The sequence below is a fragment of the Olea europaea genome, unplaced genomic scaffold, assembly GCF_002742605.1.
Source record: "Olea europaea var. sylvestris unplaced genomic scaffold, O_europaea_v1 scaffold1075, whole genome shotgun sequence".
Taxonomy (NCBI): Eukaryota; Viridiplantae; Streptophyta; class Magnoliopsida; order Lamiales; family Oleaceae; genus Olea; species Olea europaea.
The window spans coordinates 337,252-358,403 of NW_019228104.1; the positions used below are offsets into that span (position 1 = coordinate 337,252).

The 21,152-nt window shown below is 33.8% G+C and overlaps 2 protein-coding genes across 2 annotated transcripts; both read left to right on the forward strand.

The window, feature by feature from the left end:
* The first annotated feature begins 7,396 nt into the window (after window positions 1-7,396).
* LOC111373152 (zinc finger protein WIP3-like) lies at window positions 7,397-11,169 on the forward strand. Its single transcript, XM_022995636.1, has 2 exons — window positions 7,397-8,110; window positions 10,376-11,169. Exons 1-2 carry the CDS (start codon window positions 7,550-7,552, stop codon window positions 10,808-10,810), a joined length of 996 nt encoding a protein of 331 aa, XP_022851404.1. The 5' UTR covers window positions 7,397-7,549; the 3' UTR covers window positions 10,811-11,169.
* Window positions 11,170-14,149: 2,980 nt separating this feature from the next.
* Window positions 14,150-20,675, forward strand: LOC111373153 (poly [ADP-ribose] polymerase 3). The gene is made up of 18 exons (XM_022995637.1): window positions 14,150-14,354; window positions 16,228-16,517; window positions 16,630-16,834; window positions 16,917-17,033; window positions 17,131-17,188; window positions 17,268-17,337; window positions 17,668-17,842; window positions 17,931-18,064; window positions 18,137-18,374; window positions 18,455-18,582; window positions 18,665-18,741; window positions 18,819-18,979; window positions 19,058-19,267; window positions 19,385-19,487; window positions 19,580-19,662; window positions 19,780-19,923; window positions 20,008-20,193; window positions 20,300-20,675. Exons 1-18 carry the CDS (start codon window positions 14,349-14,351, stop codon window positions 20,366-20,368), a joined length of 2,454 nt encoding a protein of 817 aa, XP_022851405.1. The 5' UTR covers window positions 14,150-14,348; the 3' UTR covers window positions 20,369-20,675.
* The last annotated feature ends 477 nt before the right edge of the window (window positions 20,676-21,152 follow it).

A 21,152-nucleotide genomic window follows, 5' to 3' on the forward strand; every position in this document is an offset into this window, starting at 1 on the left:
TGATAGATGGAGATGAATTTGTGATAGGACTTTTCGATTTCTAAGCTAATTTTCTTCTTGAGTTCAAGTAGAAGGCATTTTATAAAATCCTAGCATGTTATCACCCAAATATATCTACGCGAGCACGGCTTGCATCTTCACCTGCTATAACAAAAACCTCGTGTTGCGATCCAATAGTGGAATGTTATATTTCATCGTTGTTATGCGAAAAATTAACCTCGCTCTTATATCAGTTTGTTATGAATGAATCAAAATAATTGTAAGAAGAATAAATCAATCACAAACAAGAACACCAAGATTTTACGTACAAATCCCAAATGGAAAATAAAAATCATAGGCAGAAGAGGAAAATTCACTGGATCAAAATCAAGATCAATGATTGTTGTAACAAAAACTATCAACCAAATCTAATGTGTCTCTAATGTTACGAAGAGGATACAAGTCATTGAATATATACAGTTCATTAGAGCCATGAAACTGATTTGTCGATGGAAAATACATCGATAAAGCTCGTGGGAAGCCAACGGTTGAGGCCCTAGCACTTGGGCATTCCATCTTAGGTTAGAACTTCTTCCAAGGCTTTCCAATGGCGCTTAGGCACCCGAATCCTGCATTTGGGCACCCGATTTATGCCCCAAAAGTCCTTGTTTCATCTTTTGATTTGTATAAAGCCCCTTTTCAACCAAAACTCCTATTTCAATAAAATTTGGGTCACACTTTAACAAATCATAATGGGGTCCAATTTAGGCCCCATTTGATTCCATTAGATTGAGAATGAAAAATATAGTCGTTAGAAGACCCACACAATAGATAGAAAGTCAAATATAGTGGTTTGATGTGATGATAACGATTATATTTTTCATTTTTGTGGCCAAAGAATGAGAATCAAACGAGAGCTTAATCAAGTTTGATCGTTAATTTCCAAGTCCTATTCCGGAGAAAGATAACTAAAAAAGTGTGAACAAAGCTTTGCCGAATTCCTATATAATGATGAGTCGCATAGACAAGAAATTTGATCTCTGTATTCAACTTTTGAAGCTACAAAAAGTGGCCGAAATATTAGAATTTGCACACATTGACTCATTTAACTTTCTTCTTAATTTTTATAAATAATATAAATAATCTTTACTTAAAAAATATGTTGATACACAAACTTCATTAATAAATTTAGTGGGAAAACATTTAGTTTTAGCCCCTGTTGAATGGAAATAAAAATTCAAATTTTAATTTAAGTCAAAATTAACAATTAATTTTAACCATACATTTCATAAAATCCACAATTTTTTGTCCACACATTTCATTAGTTTTTATCAAAATTTACAAGAAAACTGATTTTAATACTCACGAAACAGGGATATATTTTCACTAGAAGCTTCTTGCCATAGAATTAAGCAAATTTGAGCAAACGTTATTATCATATTGTTGAAATTATAGAACCAAAGTGTTGTCACAAGGGATGTTTTTCGGAAAAGTTGACATGTAATTGGAAATATCACAAGCGAGAACACTATAGATAAAATAATAATAATGATGATGCAAGTAGGGAGGGGATGTGACATCTCTAAACCAATCCCCACCCCGGCTCCTATGTATGTACAATGTAATTGTTTATTTGGAAAAAAAATATTAAAAATTAATACAAAGTCAAAGGTTGTAACCAACAATTAACTTCAATCATACAGTTAATATAAACTTTTCAACCACTCATTCGTGAACCAACCACTCCTTTCTATTTAAAATCAACTGTTTAGCTTGTCCAAACAAACTAGATATGTATATTGGGTTGTGTCTAAACTTTTTGTTGTAATTGATTGATAGTTTATTTATCGTTTAAATAAATAAGACTCCATTCTTTGTTTATTTCGTAAATTGAAACAAATGTTTCATATTATTATTAATTGAGCAAAGCGGTTAAGTGTACGTTCAAATAAGATATGTCCAATGCTTGCTTGGTGAAGAATATATAGTTGTTTTGATCAAGAATCGGCTAAGTTCACATAAGAGTGGTTTGCCACCTTGTTCTCACAAGGCTATAGTTCAATTATTTCACCAATTGGTTGAGCAATTTGTCTTAATTGTAAGATAGCTTGTGCAGTAATAATAGCATACTTGATGTATAGTGTTGACCAAATCACATGTGAATGAAATTTGAGCTTAAATAATTAAAATAATTAAAATGGCAAGATGGTTTTTGCCAAGTTTGAATTATTGTATATTTGGCAGGGTTATACATAATTTTCGTGGTTTCGAGGATGTGAATATGCAATAATTTAAAATATTAAAATTTTATATAATTCAAGAGTGCAATCTCACTATTAGTAGAACGAATAAAACTAATGTTTTGGGCTGATAGGTTAGGGTGAACTAGGCAATGTGAATAATTGGAGTTTCATTACCCAGTTCCTTTAGTAGCTTCATAATAGATTTGAACTTAATTGCGTAATTAGAGAAAGTTCAAGGACATCACATGAGCAAAAAGTCAAAAACTGTCAGATCATAAACCTAGTCTTTCCTTCTTATGCGGGGACCCCGCGCGATCGTAATTAAAGTCACTAGACTACTTTTCCGTCATTCTCGGGACGAAAAACAATTAAAAATAATAATAATAATAATAATAAATTTACAATTTAAAGATTTGAATGTATTGAAAATAACTTGTTCTGGTGTGCGGGGGGTGAACATCATAAATTACAACTTGAAATGATATTTATAAAGTGCGATCGAAGTTGGACAAATCGCTGTTGCTTAGCCGGACTAAATCCTGGACCTCTAGCCCCCGGCCCCTCAGTGACTAGTGGAGGTAAATCGCAGGTTGTGCCCTTATTGAAAATAACTTGTTCTGGTGTGCGGGGGGTGAACATCATAAATTACAACTTGAAATGATATTTATAAAGTGCGATCGAAGTTGGACAAACCGCTGTGGTTAGTGGTCAAGGAGTTAAGTATATCTGTGATCCTTGATACATGTGCCTATGATAAAAATGAACGAGAGAGAGAGAGATCTTCTTCAGAAATCTTGATTTTTCCTTGGATATCAAATTCTTAGTTTAAGATTTTACACTTGATTTTTGATTTAGTGCTTATTATGGGTGTCAATTTGGTTTGTCGATTTTGATTTCTCGTGATTTAACCCACAAAACCTTTAGTTGGTCTAGCTCGAGACTCGGACCGAGCTTCATTTTGGGGCGTCAGCCCAAGCTTGAGCCAGCCAACGTGGTTCGTCGTGTCACGAGCCATTTTTGGCCTGTAAAGAGCCGACCAATAAAAAAATTAAAAATCTACGTGCAACTACACAGCTGCTTGTTTTGGGCACGTAGCCATTTGCAGGTAGCTATGTTTTATATATATAAAAAAGAGCCAACTCGACTCGATAAGGCCCGAGTTTCGAATTTAGATTTTTTGGCCGAGCAAAAACCGGGCTCAGAAAAATTCGAACTCTTTGCTCGACCCAAAAAAACTTGAACCATTTTTACATGAGCCAAGTCGAAGCCTTAAGTTTCAACTCACAAGCCGGCTCCTTGACATCCTTAGTGGCTACATGTTGATGTTGTAAGATTTTCGAAGAATGTCAACAAGGTTAGAAGGGCTAACTACTCAAGATATAGTGAAAGGAGAACTCAACTCTAGCATATGTTTGATTCATGTTTATATATCAAGTTACTTTTTATTCATATATTTTGAGGAACTTACAAGTACTATTAACTTATTCATCATTTGTTTCTAAAATTTATAATTTAACCTATTCATTAAACACTTTCCAAACATGAGCCCACGTTTATAAACTGTTTATAAACATTTATAATAACTTTTATTCACATATTTGGAGTGATTTATAAGTAATATGCAATAATTCATCACCCATTTCTATCTATTGATAATAGTTTATAGAAACTCTCCCAACATGCATTAAATCTAAAGCCAATAACAATCTTATAAATGGAATCATTAGTTCCAAATGTTTAGTTCAATTTAATAAATAGAGTTCTTCCTCGTTATCCATAATTCTATCTTTCAAGCAAATTTCTATTTTCAATAAATCAAACTCCAATCAGTTTAAAAAACAATGTCTTTCAAATTTGAGGTTGCAAAACCAATATTATTTATAAAAGACAACTATATAAGCTTGTCGCTGGCTCACCCGAGTGTTTTGAAGAGTCATCGGAGGGGTGGGGAGGAGTGGAGATGAAAATTGAAGTAGCAATTGAAAGATGTATTAGGGTTTGTTGGGTAGAGTGGGGTGTGGGGATTTGTGATTGATTAATTTAATTTTATAATATTGAAAATTTAAAGTATTACCTGATTTTTGAACATAAAATTTTCCAATTTGATTTTTGAAGTATGATCTTGAAAAGTCTGGCGTCGTGTAATTTCCACTTTAATTTTAAAGATTAAACGGGAGAGTTACAGTGTGGGTATGGGACCAGAACTTTATTACTCGTCCCCATCCGTTATCAGATTGCTCTCCTATTTCAGGTACCGAATTTAATAAAAAAAATTGTCATCTTTTTTGTAGAGACTAAAAATAAAAATAAAAATAAAAATTGAAAAAATTTTCCGCTAATTATTAGCCTTCAAATGAGTCAAATATTTTTGTCGGCAAAAATATTTCTTATTTATCAAATTTTTTATGCAATGTCTTTTTTTGGGGGAAAAGTGAATCCCGCATACAAATTTTAATTTGTCTCCCAAAATTTGTAGGGAAAGAATAAAAAATTCTTGTAGTGTATAAACTGAATACTACAAAAATATTTGCATATCTTTAATAAAACAAAGTAAAAGTAATTATTTTGAAACTTTCTATATGTAACTTTTTTTTTAAGATTAGCCAAGCATGCACTAGGTTAAGAGATCGAAAAAAACCACGAATCATGTTTCGTTTCCAAGTTTGGGAGCATGAAAAGTTGAAAAGGGGGGAAAAAACAAAAGAAAAAAAGAAAAATCGAATCTAATAAGTTCTTGTTTGGTTCAGTTAAAAAATTAGATTAAACTTTAATTCAAATTCACCAATTAATTTTAATTACAAATTTTTTTTCAATCATATATATCATTAATTTTTATCAAAATCTACTAAAAATTTGATTTTATCTAAACCGTACCGGGATTAAAAGTTGATTTATTTGAAACCAGTGGGAAAGGAGGACATAGAAGAGAATCATGCACAGTGCTAATAATACCCAACAAGAAAAAGTTAAAGAACTAGAGATTTGAGAGGTTGAGAACGGTGTCCTTTTGTATCTCCTGAAAATCCGGTTGCATAATTTCCTGTCGGTTAGTTTAATTAATTTGACTAATTGAGCTCACTTTTAATTGTATAAATTAACCTCTTAATAATGATAATTTTGGCAATGATTTAGTTTAATTAATCTGACTAATTTGAGCTCACTTTTAATTGTATAAATTAACCTCTTAATAATGATAATTTTGGCAATGATTTGCACTATAAAGTGTCACACAGTGTGATTTTTAGGTAGCTTAATTAGCATTAGTACATGGTAATGGTTAAACCATGTTTATAAAGCATTATTATTAGGTTGCTAATGAGTTAGGCTTTTGGTGTGAATTGGCACTATGGACCAGTTGACAATATGGATTTTCTAGAATTTATAGTACTCAAAGTCACAATTTGCAAGACTTTTAAATAAGAGGGTGCTTGAGCCCCTTTTTATGAAAAAATAAATTTTAGAATAGTAAAAAAGAAGAAAAAAAAAGGTTGAACCCCAATCTTGAGGTCTCCCACACCCCACCCGTAGAGCTTTGTGAGGGAAGTAATCGCAGGATGTGTCCCAATAGGCCAAGAAACAAGAGTTGCATGTACACTGCGCCTACAAAGAGTCTAATTTCATGTTTCAGGAATCGAACCCTTACACTGCGACTGTCAGCAAGGCGTGAGATAACCTCACTCTTGTCCTTTGTATCACTAGACTATGATCCGGGGGCCAAATTTTAGAATAGTAGATTGATAGAAAATGCGTGATTGAAAAATAAAGAAAAGTTTTTTAATTTGGGTATAATATTATTTTAGTGAAGAATGTGTGGTCAAAAAAAAGAATGAGAAAAATGTATTTTGAAAAAAATGAGAATCAAACAACGGCTAAATGTATTCATTCTTTAATCATATATTTTTTAAGGAATAATTAACATGATGTTAGACAAGGCTGACGTAATAAATCTAAGACTCGCCATCGCTGATGAAAATTGTGAATTTGTCAAGCATTTGATAAAGTAAATATCGCTAGCATGCGAGGTGGTAATTATAAAGATTAAATTTTAAAAACAGTTGATATATCTTTTCTCCAACATCTTGAGTTCCCAAATGAGGTGAAAAAAAAAGGAAAAAAAGAAAAAAAGAAAAACCTAACAATGTGTGAAATGTTGAAATTTTTACCCCCCAAGATAAACCTAACAATATTTTTTAATTATTATTTCTTATAATCTGACTTTTATTTTTCTTTTGCATCAGCTTTCCCTTCCCCCTTTAGGATTTGACTAATTGCAGTGTGGTACCAGCAATGCCTTAAGCTTTTCACCACTTTCCATCCTGAGGAGTATTTTCTATTCACGCGGGTAAACTTCCACAATAACTGCTCCAAACCAACATATCCAAATACTTATTCTTCTTCTTTTTTTTATTTTTTTATTTTTTTAATCACGCATATATTTAAAATATTATAAAGAACACAATATTTTCAAGTACATTTATGACTTTGATAACAAATTACAATAAAATCACATCATAAAATATATGACTACTAGTTGAATCTTGACTTTTAGTGGAAGACTTGTAATTGGTATATATGTTGTAAGATTAATTTTCTACTGTATCTATAGAAGTATTATTATTTAGCTATAAAGAGTATAAAATATTACCACAATTTATTTGGAGAGGAGGGGTTAATAATTTTTCTTCTTGATATTATATTATTGTCTCAAACTTTTTTTTCCAACTAAAGTTGAAGGTTCGAATCTGTATTACCAAAGAAAAATAACGCGGACCCAAATGCAATGACACCAACAGTAAAGGATGTGGCTGCATTTTTAGGTTTCTACCATCTTAAATTTCAATCATATTTTCTTCGAAGGGATGTGCTATACGTTCAGGGTCACATGGGCCCTAGACGTCCAAGGCACCATATATAGGTGGTGGCACCCCATATAATAGGCACCCCACCTATGAGGGGTGCCCTAGACAAATATCTTTACCCTTCTTTGAATTTCTACAATTTTCATTAACCCTAATGTATTAAAAAAAAAAAAAAAAACCCGAAACTGACAGTTTGATTATGTAAGATTATTCTAAGATTCTCTTAGTCCAAGTTAGACCACACAGTCTCATTGCAAGTCATTCTCCCTGAACCCCACCACTAATCTCTCCCTCTTTCTCTCTCTCTCTGGGTAAATGCTCAATGGGGAGAAAAGAAAGAAGGCAAAAAGTTTCCAAAAAGATAAACCAAGAAAGACTCCTAAATCAACCTTTGGTTCATGCTTTCCCACACCAAGTCTCAATATAAACCAGCTTAGGAGAAAAAATTGAAGGACTTCTCCTCATGAGATGGGCATATCAAACTGCCCAATACAAGATATAAATTTGTGCTTTGATCAAACTCCAACTTTCATCGAATGGCTCAAGCCATTACCCTGTCAATCTTCATCTTCTTCTTCATCATCCATCACACACCAAGTTATTGATCAATTCAATAATCCCATGAGTTTCTTGAAATATCCTACGTATTATCAACAGCAACCCCCAAAAGAAGAATACAATATATACGAAACTATCAAATGCTTGCCTCTTCTTAGCAGATTCAAAGAGGAAAAAAAATTGGAAAACGAAGAAGAAGATGATGATGATGGCGCAAAAAAGGAGGAAAAGATGGAAAAAGTGACTGTGGCTCTTCACATAGGGTTGCCTAATGTGGGAGCTTTCGATCCTGAAACTAAACCCTACAAATTTAAAGAAGAATATGAAAAGAAGACCCCTAATGTTTGCAGTTTTAACAGTAGTGATCAGAGGAGATTTTGGATCCCAACACCAGCACAGATTCTTGTTGGACCCATGCAGTTTTCTTGTAATGTATGCAACAAGACCTTCAATAGGTACAACAACATGCAGGTTAGTAACCTTAATACCATATTTTTTGAATATTTATGCATGTACAAAAATTAGAAATTGATTTTTTTGAGCTCTTAGAGAAAATTTCTTACACTTATATTTGTCTTTTTTGCACCATAAATTTCAACATATGTGTTACGCAGATAAACTGGATATAAAAAACGTACCATATCTGTTCAATCCTTGCTGGATTTGTCTCTTTCCCATTTTTCTGGGGCTATATAAATTCTTACTTTTTTTCTTTTTCTCTTTTTTTATTAATAAAAATATTTACCATTACTTAATGTTCAAAACACTCTTAAGTTCAGATCTTTCATTCGGGCATAAAATAGTTGTTTTTTTTTTTCTCCCCTCTTTTAATTTCAACTATATAACATCAACCTCCAAATCCCAAAAAAATATAATTTCTTTAAACAAGACAAGAAATTAAATGAAGGGCAAAAAAAATTGGTGAATAGTTGTCTACAATTGTTGATAATTCTTCTCATCTCAACATATGGATCCTACTGTATATATTAAGTGACTAATCATCTTATTTTCATTAATTGATAATCAATCCATCATAAAGTCATAAATCAAAATCACTCGATATGAAGAAAAAGTGAATCATATTGGAAATTCCCTCATATTCACAAGTAGCAGATCAGCAAATAGATGCATGATGATGGTGCGAATTGTAGTCAGCTAATACTAATCTTTACATAGCTTTCAAAATTTTATGGGTCAACTAAAGAATAATATGCATCATTAAGTGTATTAAGCCAATGAATAATGTTAATTATGACTTTTACATTGGATAAATGTCAAGATTTTCACCATTGGCATATAATGAATCTCAGGCTGGTGCATGATCTATACATAATAAATTGAAATTAATTAATCGCAACAATTATTTCATCTACCAATTTGCACACAGCCACTGAATATTCTTCTAGCATATTTGCTATGTTGAGCTATATCACATCTGACGTATTTTTTGAGAACTAAATTAATGATTGTACTTTATATTACCATTTAATATTGTGTATCAAACATACACTATACGTATACGAGTGCCCACTTTTGCCAATAACTCAGCTGTGATTGTATGGCAGGTTAACCACAAAATAATAGCCAAACTATATATTTTCCTTTCAAACAAAGTTTTAACCATATTGTAAGAATATATGCATTGGGATCCATATGAATTTTTCTCCACATGTCACAGATTCACATCAAGGTGTCTACAACACAATACTAATTCCTATTTGAACATGAATCTGTACTGTCTCACCTTATCCCCCTAAATGTCATCCGCCCTAGTAACCTTTATGAAACATGTCAGACTTTTGATAAAAATATAATTAAACTTGTACACGTGATTGTTAAAGATAAAATAGATATAAATAATTAATTCTTTTTTATTACCTTAACTTTTAAGAAAAAATTGTTCGACTTGTTCCTATGTACTATTAACCCTTGAGTAATGTCATACATACAATTAGGGATCATCTCTGTGCAATGTGACATTAAATGACAATATCAATACTGGAGTTTCATAATCACACATTTAAGTAGTTTTATAATCCTTATCACTTGAAGATGATCTACACTTTGTACATTTAACGTTTAAGATGTTCAGTCATTTAAGCATATTTCGTGGACACCTAGACTAGTTGCACTAATGGGGTTGAATAGCATTACTTTTATTCTTATTCCTCACGTGTGTGGGGATGTCAAATACCTTCATTTCCTCATGGTCGTACTCAATTTAGATAACTTATCATTATTTTCCATTGCTTAACGAACTAACTTGCTCAAGACTGAGAAAATTTGGGTGTAATCACCTTGCGTATAGGGATTTGTTGGGGATTGATTAAAAACCGAATGAAAAAGAAGGAATATCGAATGCTCGAAATTATACGTAATATAGTGCTGCTGCACTTTTTTATGATTGTAGAAGAGAAGATATTATATTGTAAATTTTTGTGATTTCGATCCTTTTAATGGCTTGAGTTACATGGGTATTTATAGATAAGATTTAACATGTATCTAGCCTAACTCATGAACCAACATTGAATAGATACGTTTCTCCTCCTCTAGTACATTAATGGACAAATGCATGTATAATTATAATTCATGAATCTAGATAATAATTGCAAATTACGTTTCCAACAGATTTAGACTGTTGTGCAATAGAGAATAAAAATAATTTCCATGCAGTCTAAGATAATTAATAGGTTTATGAGCTTGGAAATTACGGATAACTTTACTTGACATCTACAGATGCACATGTGGGGGCATGGTTCTGAATATAGGAAAGGACCAGAATCTCTGAGAGGAACACAACCAGCAGCAATGCTGAGGCTTCCCTGCTATTGTTGTTCTCAAGGCTGCAAGAACAACATCAATCATCCACGTGCTAAGCCGTTGAAGGACTTTAGAACACTTCAGAGTCACTACAAAAGAAAGCATGGAACCAAGCCATTTATGTGCAGAAAATGTGCAAAATCTTTTGCTGTCAAAGGAGATTGGAGGACACACGAGAAGAACTGTGGAAAACTATGGTACTGTACCTGTGGCTCTGATTTTAAACACAAAAGATCACTCAAGGATCATATTAGATCTTTCGGGAAGGGTCACTCTCCATATCCTTCTCTTGAAGGGTTTGAAGATGAAAAAGAATGTGTTACAGGCGGCTCTGAAGATGAAAATGCATGAGATTGATATTTTAACGTGTCTATGTTGTGTCGTGTCCGTTTTCTACATTTTGATATTATGAAGATTATAGTAGACATTATCTGTGTGAGTTACAGAATTCGCCCAAGCCTGGTGCTCAGTAACAAACAATTCTCTATCCTGTAGTTGCAGGAAGTGTGTAGGGATGGTTTGATGTGGAGCACTGGTTTTTTATTTGTATTTGGAATAAGGAGATTATGTTGAAGTCATGAAGCGGATGAATTTTCTTCTATGTTGCTCATCAAGGCGTAGAAAATTTGTCGGCTTCATTGCTGTCTTTTGATCTCAACGTGTCGAGTGTACCATGTTTTTATCATTAATGTAACATTGAGGTTTTTTTTTTTCCGCTCTTCACTAATTTTATATATATCGTTGAGAAATAAATTTGATTTAAAGCTAATTAATTATTGATCTCGTGTTATTCTATTTCGGATTGTCTTGTACCAGTGGAGTACTTAGTGTATATTAGTGAGTAGTCGAAAGATATTAAGGTTGTTGGGAGATTGTGTACGAGAGTCTACTGAACACTATAAATGTAAATGCTCTCCATATTAAGGTTGTTGAGAGATTTTGTACGGGAGTTAATTGAGCACTATATATAGTCACTTTCGTCATTAACTACCACAATTTCTTTATTTTCTTCTTTAGTCCATCTCTTTCGTATGAATTTTGTTGGTATGCTAGTGAGATCATTCAAATTAAGAGAAAAGCTTCTCTGTCAGAATTTTTTTGACAGAGACTTCGATACTCCCTCACAAGCATCGGGCCTTGCGTGAATAAACAATTGGGGATAAGAAGTGGGACTGGCCCCAACTGTGAGGGTAGGTAAGGACTTGTGTCATCCTCCCTTCTGATAGTGTAGCTCGGTTCTCAAATTAAACACCTTTAAATTATGTCAGATGACAAATCACCAATGATTGAATAACTTGCATAAACAAGAAACACCCTTCTTTTTCATCAAAAAAATTCATAAAAACAATGGACCTTATTAGTTTTGTAAGCACTACAAGAAGAAAATTGAAGAAATTCACTAGAAAAAATTACAATTTTATTTTAGGGTGCACTAGAATGTCAATATTTTTCATGAAAAAAATATATTTTTTCCACTCAAATTCTTACTTTTGTACCGTTTGATTGGCCATTTAACCATATTTTTCTCAAAATTAAGGAAAGTATTTTCTTTAAGTAAAATTTTATTTTGTAGAGAATTCATTCTCTCTTTCTCTCTCACATCTATCCACCAATAAAAAAGTACAAGTATAATATTTTCTATATTGAAAACTAAATCACTCATACACATTTAATTAATAACTTTTATACAAATAATTTCTAGACAATTGAATTACCTGAAATTCATTTTATTTTCTTGCAAATTTCATGCTCACAATCAAATGCACCCTTAATGTAAACAAGGGGGTTAAGTTAAAATGGACAAGATAATATAAAGAAAAAATAAAAAAGTAATAAGCCATGCTTGGTGGGATTAAAATTGTGATTGTTATCTAAGTCAAAGTTTACAATTAATTTAAATCATTTATTTCATGGGATCCACAACTTTTTAATCATATATTTTATCAACTTTTATTAAAATTTCATTTTAATTCCCACAAACAAACAAGGGCAAAGTAAGAGAAAATTTGAGAAAAAGAAGAGTAAAAGTGGGAGATAAAAAGTGTGTGTGTGCGTGCGCGCGTGAGAGAGAGAGAGAAGAGTTCTTCAGATAAAAAATAAGAGATAGGATTTAAAAAAAAAAATTCCCTTGAAAAATAACTGATCTCCATTATATACAAAAAAAAATATTTTTTACTCTTCTTTTCAACCGTACAATTTTCAATAAATTAATATTATACAAAAATCCAAAACTTTTTCTCATTTCTTAATCACATGTTCTGCATTAAATCACTATTTCAAAATGTATTTTTGTCGAATAAAAAGAAAAAAAAAAGGTTAAACATAAAGTAAATTTGACATAAAAGACAATCGAGTGGATTGCTTGAGTAGAAGGACGAACCACATAATGCGGAAGACGCATTTGGTTACGTTCATGTGATATTGATGAGAGCTTGGACCTACCATGAACTATGGGTAAACATTGATTTACTCTTTAACTATGAAACCGATCATCACCCTAAAACCCTAAATCCAAATAAGAATAAAAGGTGAATCAACTTTTTGTCCATAATTTATCCAACAACTACCTTTCATTTCATTATTTAAGGACAAATTATATATATATAAAGCAGATCATAGATTTATGAGAGAGAATTAAAGATGACGCTAATAAGTAAAATGGTATGAAACTCCTTTTTCTTTTAAGCCCTATTTGATTTGGATAAAAAGCATTTTTATTATTATTATTATTTTTTTTTTTGTAAATTTTGATGAAAGTTAATGAAACGTGTTGTTAAAAAGTTGATAAAAATTGTGGATCGAAAATAAGTTTGGAAAAAAAAAAATTTAAAATGAGGGCCAAGCAATAGTTAAGTAATTATTGACCACGTGTAAAGTTTGAAATGCACGCATGTAGAGAGCCAGTAATACATTTTATTTTATTTTTTTCGAATCTACAAAGTTAAAAACTGTAATCCGCAAATTTCAATAATTCTTAAAGAATGCTTTCCAAGCATTCACAAATCACACCTTCATATTTACATATTTTGTATCTCAGCTATGTTTCTATTCATAATCCAAATTATAAAATTTTTGTTAAGATCTATTACAAATCATTTTCCCCTCGTTTTTCTTGTATCTAAACAATTCATTTTACAGTGATATTCTAACGATTGCATTTTTTGCTTTATAAACTTCCACAACACTACTAATGCAATCGGAGCTAACTGCAAATAAACAAGATCAAGATCAAGATCAAACACAAAAGTAGAAAAAGGAAAAATGAACTAAAAAAATAATAAACGCATTTGAGAAATAGATAATTCATAATACCAAAACACACACACAAATAAAAATAAAAAGCTAGTGCTGCACTACACAATTAAATTTAATTAAAACTGCAAATTCTAAATTAATTTTTGTAGTGATTTAAAACGTTTTTTAAGATAAATATCAGTAACTAATTCAAGGGAAACTCTGAAAATTACGGTACAATACAAAATAATAAATAACTACATACTATTATATAAGCGATTCATAGTCTTTGCAAAAAGAAAATGGAAAAACGAAAGGCAGCAGGAGAATTTACGAAGAACAGTTGTCCTTTCCATAGACAGTGAAAAAACTCTTTTGTAGTCGTGGCAAACAGTGCGTAACCTGGAGTACATGTGTTCGCTTGCAAGAATGACAAACGTCACGTAGTTTTGCAAGTAACAATGTACGTACGTGTTTGTACGAGAAGGTTGTCTCCATCTACCGCCGCTCCACTGTTACTTACTATTCAAAATTCTCGTTTTCACTCTTACAAAAAACTTGTTGGTTTTCTGTAAATCAGAGTTCGCTTCAAATAAAAGTTGTGGGTTTTTGTTCTAGCTGAAATTGTATCACAAAACACAGGAAAGAGCTTAAAATGAAGGTTTGTTTCTCGTTTCTGTTATTTTAATGGCTGCATGTTTTGAGTTTGTCAATAATTGGTTCTTTGGGAGATGAAAACGAAATCTTGAAATTATTGGCATCTATTTATGATTATTGCTTGTTTCTCCTAATCAAATATTTTAGGATTTTTTTGTTGATATCCTTAACTTGGTTCTGATTTCTATGTTTTATGATGTCAAAATAAGTTAAATCATGAACTAGTGCACGGTTACACTAGACTTTGCTTTTTTGTGGAACTCTAATCTACAGAATCTACAGATTTCGCATTAGAGTCTACGTTAGAAAAGGAATTATTTTCAAATATTGTCTAAAGTCAGAGCAAGAATGTGGTGTCATTTGAATAAATCTGCATAGATTATGTGCATAAAAGATTTGCCTTATAGGCAGAGGTATTCAATTTCAGCCGTTAGAGATTCAGATCATCCAACTGTTAATTACATAATTACATTTGAGCCACTCACCACATATGCCCTTTCGCATTCTAAAGGCCCAGATTATGGCATCACATTCACGTGCCCCAACGTGTCTAAGCAACAAAAGACACCCACAACAACTATCATTGCGCGTTAAATATGGTGACGATTACGTGTGTTGGGACTCGAACAGACATTTTTTCTGGAAATTGTAGAAGACGGCTAATCATTTCAGCATAGTTCTTGACAATGCCTTGTGCTCACCAATACCGAATTGGTAAAGCCTCTTCAGCTTCGTAGCCAACAACCTCGTCCAAATTAACTAAGCACATCACTTCTATCTTACCCTTCAGAACTTCAGCACAATCAAATATATGTAAGTACAACCTTGGAAGGAGAGCGTCAATTCTAATAAAATCCCTCAGTTAATAGCCTCGATAGGAACCTCGTTTATCCGTTATACTCAATTCTCAGACTCTAATTTTCATATAAATATTCGCAAATTAGACTTGGGCGATTACGCTGTTACAGGATTAAAAAATACACCTATCAAAAATTTTCTAGTATAATCCAAACTCTATGTATTACATAAATGATCATACATAGATTTGGGGGACTCCAATTATATATGAAACTTCCAATGGAGGCCACACTCACACACGTGGCAGTCAATCCAGAATAAGGAAGAAAGCAAGAATTGCCTTCTGGCCAAGATACTACTTCCGTCCAAGCTCCACGGCCGAAGTGCTCTCATTCCTTAAGCTAAACTCCTTCATACTTGAGGCTCTGTAAGCAGGTCTGATGAGTGTATTTTTAGGAATGACTGATGTGATCTTTGCATTAATAAATGTCAGGTGTATCAGTTTATGATGTAGGGCAGCCAATCCCTTTTCAAATGTATTTGTCAATATAATGAATGTGAGATAGGATGATGTGACACTAACAGTGACCATGTCGGCTTGGATGCTATAAATAACAACTTTTGTAACATTGTAAAGGATGGAAAGACATACATGCAAACCTATATTACTGTTTCCCTTCTATGAATGCTTATTCAAACCATCTTCTTATTTCTCAATTTTTTTTGGTCATGAATATTTCCTTTGTATACACACGTGTATGACTGATATTTGAATATCCAATTAGGTATCCGTTCAAGGTCTATTGGAATCTGCTTAAGTGAACGTCATCTAAGATTGACACCAATTAGTATGTTTTTAGGGGTCAATAAAGATATTTTACGAATATTAGGGTTTTAGTTAAATAAAAGACAGAGAATATAAAAATGTTCAAAACTCTTTTTACTTAAGTTTTAAAATGTAATATATATATTTTCTTAAAAAGTGTGTATATATATAGAATGATGGATGAATGTAGCGGCTCTCCATGACTCGCTAAACATTAATTTTTGATCCTGTATGCATACATGCAAATTTGAAGGTTCATGAGACAAGATCAACTGCTCATTCTTCTGGTCATGAGGAGAAGAAGGTGACAAGGAAGCAAAAGGCAGAGGGAAAGGCACCTGAATCTGACCAGTCGCCAAAGAAGGCCAAAACCGAGGGCGAGAATGACCAGACAAATAGGAAATCAACTGACAATTTTAAAGCAGAATTTGAAAAATTTTGTAAGAAAACAAGTGAGCATCTTTCGATTCAGCAGATGCGCAAAATTTTGGAAGCCAATGACCAGGATTCATCTGGCTCGGATGATGCTGTTGTCCCCAGATGGTATGCAGGATTAAAATTTTGCAACAAACAATAAGTTCTTGATATTAAGGTTTCTTTTTTTTTTTTCTTTTTTTTTTTTGGGTGTAATTTTTCTTGTTTTTCTCATTTTCAGCCAAGATATATTGTTTTATGGGCCACTAGACAAATGTATGATCTGTGGTGGAACTTTGGAGTTGTCTGATATGAATGATATGACCTTCTCGTGTAAAGGGTCATATAGTGAATGGACCATTTGCACCTACAACACTTCGGATCCACCAAGAAAAGATGAGCCAGTGAAATTACCTGAGTCTGTCCAAGAATCTGATATATCTGATGTAATTTTCCTGTTCTGGTTTATCTGTTTTAATATGCAAATCCCTGTAATTGTGCTTTAATGTCGTTTTCATGTTGCCGTAGTTGCTGAAAAAGCACCATGATCCTGAATCACGCAATAAGAGAGAGGCTTCGACTCCTGCTGAAAAACCTTTTAAGGGAATGATGATTTCTCTTTCAGGCCGTCTAAGTCGAACACATGTATTCTTTTAGTTCTGTTTTTCAGTATTCTTGTATTACTATTTATTATGTTTGTGAAGGATTTTTTCCACCACTAATTTGGCAATGTGCTACAAAGCAATTCTGGAAGTCACAGATTGAGAAGCATGGTGGGAAAGTCAGCAACTCTATTATTGGTAAATGATTCTTATAAAGGCTGCAAATTTCCAAGTTTTTATGTTCCTCTTGGCTAAGATGGAGATGTGTCCCGTGCAGGGGCAACTTGCTTAGTTGTGTCTCCAGCAGAGAGGGAGCGTGGAGGATCATCGAAATTGGCCGAAGCATTGTAAGTACTTCATCATTACTTGAGAACACGCATTACTCGGCAAGTAATGCAAGCATTTTCAGATGTCCAAAGATGGATGTTATGCTTTGCAATTGGAAAAATTAAATCATCTGACTTACTGAAAGGATTGAGGAAGATGAACCTTGTGAATATATTTATTGCAATATTTATTCTGTTCCAGTTACCTGGTTGACACAATACCACCAACTAATAAGGTCTTTTGTGCTGAATCTATTGATTTTTTTTAATATTATTTGCATGTCGTTCAACATGATTCTTTGATTCAGTATAGGGGTGATTTTTGAATGTTTATAACGGGCAATTGTTCAGGGAGAGGGGTATACCAGTCGTAAGGGAAGCTTGGTTAATTGACAGCATTGAGGAAAAAGAAGCTCAACCTTTAGAGGCTTATGATATAGCTAGTGATATTGCTGTTGCTGGGAGAGGCATTCCTTTGGATAAAATGGATGAGAGTGAAGAGGCACTGGAAACTATTACTGCTGAGGTATATTTCCACCAAGATTAGGTGTTGCACCAGATTGAGTTAGTAGATATTTTGGTTTTGATGAATATAAGTATTTCTTTTAATTCAGCTTAAGGTGTATGGAAAGAGGGGTGTTCACAAGGATACCAAGTTGCAGGATGAAGGTGGACAGATCCTCGATGAGGATGGTATTCTATACAATTGTGCTTTCTCTGTCTCTGATGCAGGGCGACAAGTGAACGAGTATGGATTGGTTTTCTTCTTCCATTTTTCATGTTACGTTTATGCACCAACTTACACTGTTTAGTTATGCAGTTTTTGCATCATGCAACTGATAACATTACCTGAGAAACCCTTGAACATGTATTATAAGAGGGGAAGAATTGGTGATGATGCCAGAACGGAGGAAAGGCTGGAGGAATGGGACAATATCAATAACGCATTGAAAGAGTTCACTAAGCAATTTGAAGAGTTGACTGGAAATGAATTTGAACCATGGGAGAGGGAGAAGAAAATCCAGAAAAAGCCACGGAAATTTTTTCCTATTGACATGGTACTTTCTCGTGCAAGTATAAACATCATATTGCTTCCTTTTATACATATATGGAATATAAAATTGTTCAATTCTCACAGGCCGATGGAGTAGAAGTTAGACATGGGGGTCTTGGCCTTAGGCAGCTAGGAATTGCAGTGGCTCATTGCATGCTCGAGCCAAAGGTGGGAAATTTTATGAAGGTCCTCTGTGGTCAGGAGATTTACAGGTGCGAAACCATCTAGACTATATTTAAGTCAATCTTTTCTCAATTATCATGCATGACGACGTGTACATCGTGTTGGTTGCAGGTATGCTTTAATGGAGATGGCACTAGATGTTCCTGATCTCCCAGTGGGTATGCTCAGTGACATGCACTTGAAAAGATGTGAGTGATTTCTAAGTGCATTCTCAATTCTTGATGACGTCAATTTTATGGATCTTGACCAATATCAAATGCTACAGGTGAAGATGTTCTTCTGGAATTCGTAGAGAGGCTAAAGTCTCAAAAAGAAACCGGTGAAAAAGCGGACGCTCTGTGGTCTGATTTCAGTCAAAGATGGTTTACGCTGATGCCTTCTACCAGGCCTTACATTTTCCATGATTTTAGTGATGTTGCTGATCACGTGAGTGCATTTAAGAATATATACGATCTTGATAGTTATATTATCGATTAGGCACTAACGAAAAGCAAAATTATGCAGGCTGCAGCTGCATTTGAGACCGTCAGAGATATTACTGTAGCCTCGCATCTTATAGGAGACATGTCTGGTTCTACTATTGATGATCCTCTCTTTGACCGGTATAAGAAGTTGGGTTGCTCTATATCTCCATTGGAGAAAGACACAAATGATTACAAGATGATAGCAAATTATCTGGAGAAAACTTATGAACCTGTCAAAGTTGGACAAATTGTAGGAGCAACCACCATGTTCTTGTTTGATTTCTTCTCTTATTTGAAGATTTTAAATAAATGATATTTGATGGCCTCTAGTAGTTTGTTTTGTAACTGCTGTTGTAATGCTTTTCAGAGTTATGGAGTATCACTTGACAATATATTCACTGTTGAATCAAGTGCTTGCCCCTCCCTGGATGAAATCAAGAAACTACCAAACAAAGTATTGCTGTGGTGTGGTATGAAACAAGGATCCTTGTCAATTTTTCCTTCCACACAATTTTTTCTGACTTCTGTGTGGTAGTGAAATGATTTGAACATAATTCATCAGGTACCCGCAGTTCAAATCTGTTGCGGCATCTGCAGAAAGGATTCTTGCCAGCAGTATGTGCTCTACCAGTCCCGGGGTACATGGTAAGGAAACAAGTTTTATGTTTGTCCCTTTTCCCAATTCTTGTGGGGCGGCTTCAATTTTTATTCTTGGCGGCTTTTAATTTTTTATGCATGGATTTCCCTCTACTCGTTTATTAGTTTGGAAAGGCCATAGTTTGCTCCGATGCTGCAGCAGAAGCAACCAGGTATGGCTTCACAGCAGTGGACAGGCCCGAAGGCTTCTTGATTCTGGCTGTTGCATCCTTGGGTGAACAGATTACTGAACTCACAAGTCCACCAGAGGTACACAAGTTGTCATAAGATGCATAATCCATTTTGTCTTTGTACAAACTTCTTTTTATGCGCTAGTTACATTTGGTTGGGTAGGATTTGAAGTCTTTAGAAGAGAAGAAACTCGGGGTGAAAGGATTTGGTAGGAAGAAAACAGATGAATCAGAGCACTTTGTTTGGAAGGATGACATAAAAGTACCCTGTGGAAAACTGATCCCGTCATCACAGCACAAGGACAGTCCTCTAGAATATAATGAATATGCCGTCTATGATCCCAAACAGGTTCAAATGGATATGCAAATTTCAATATGATGAAATGAAACCAATGTGGCTTAAGTACTCAATCTAAGCAATTTCCTTGTCGTTTTTTTTTTTTTTTTTTTTTCAGGTGAGCATAAGGTTTCTGGTGTCAGTGAAGTTTGAGGAGGAGATCGTGGAATACGACGTAGAAGAATGAGAAAACTGGAGGGGAACAGCTGGGAGAAGGGAAGCCTATTTTGGGATGCAAGGCAGAGAAGGGTTGTATATATGTTTGGGATCCACTTGCTAACAATGGAATTTTGAGTTGGATTTTGACTGTGGTTTAGTACAAGTTCCAAATGATGGCTTGTTTTTCTTTTTGTAGTCATTCTCTGATGTTCATGACAATCGAAGTAGTATGTAGGATGGTCTTAGTTGTAAAAAGTGTATAATCTTCTGTTCTAATGTTCTGCATATGCTGTTGTGAATGGAGTGTAATTCTTGAGTTGCGTTGAGTCGTCCAATGTATTGTTGCTAGTTACTGGTTGCTGCATGGAGCAATTTACTCTTCACTCGTGTAAGTGCTGTCGAACGAAACGAAATGCTTTTTCTGCTTATCATTCCGGATAATATCGAGTGCAGGGATAGCAGATGTGTCTTAGAAATTGTCGAAGGAAATGCTCGACAACTTGGTTACTAATTCTTGGAGATCTATCAGAATGCTTGGATATGTAAGATTGTGAAATTTTCAGTTAAATGTTCTCCAATAGATGACGCTCTTCTTGTCGTGTGACTTATTTCGCAATTCTGTTACGGGCTAGTCCAGTGACTGACTTCGAAATTTCTTCCCGTTAAGTTTTTATGGTACTGTTCTATATATATCTCACACCCAGAAACATGTTACATCAGTCTCGATTCCTCTTTCAGTAGTCTAGCAAGAAGCCAAAGTATCATCAAGCGAGGGGCGTTTCCATATCAAACTTGGGCCTCCAAGGAAGCAA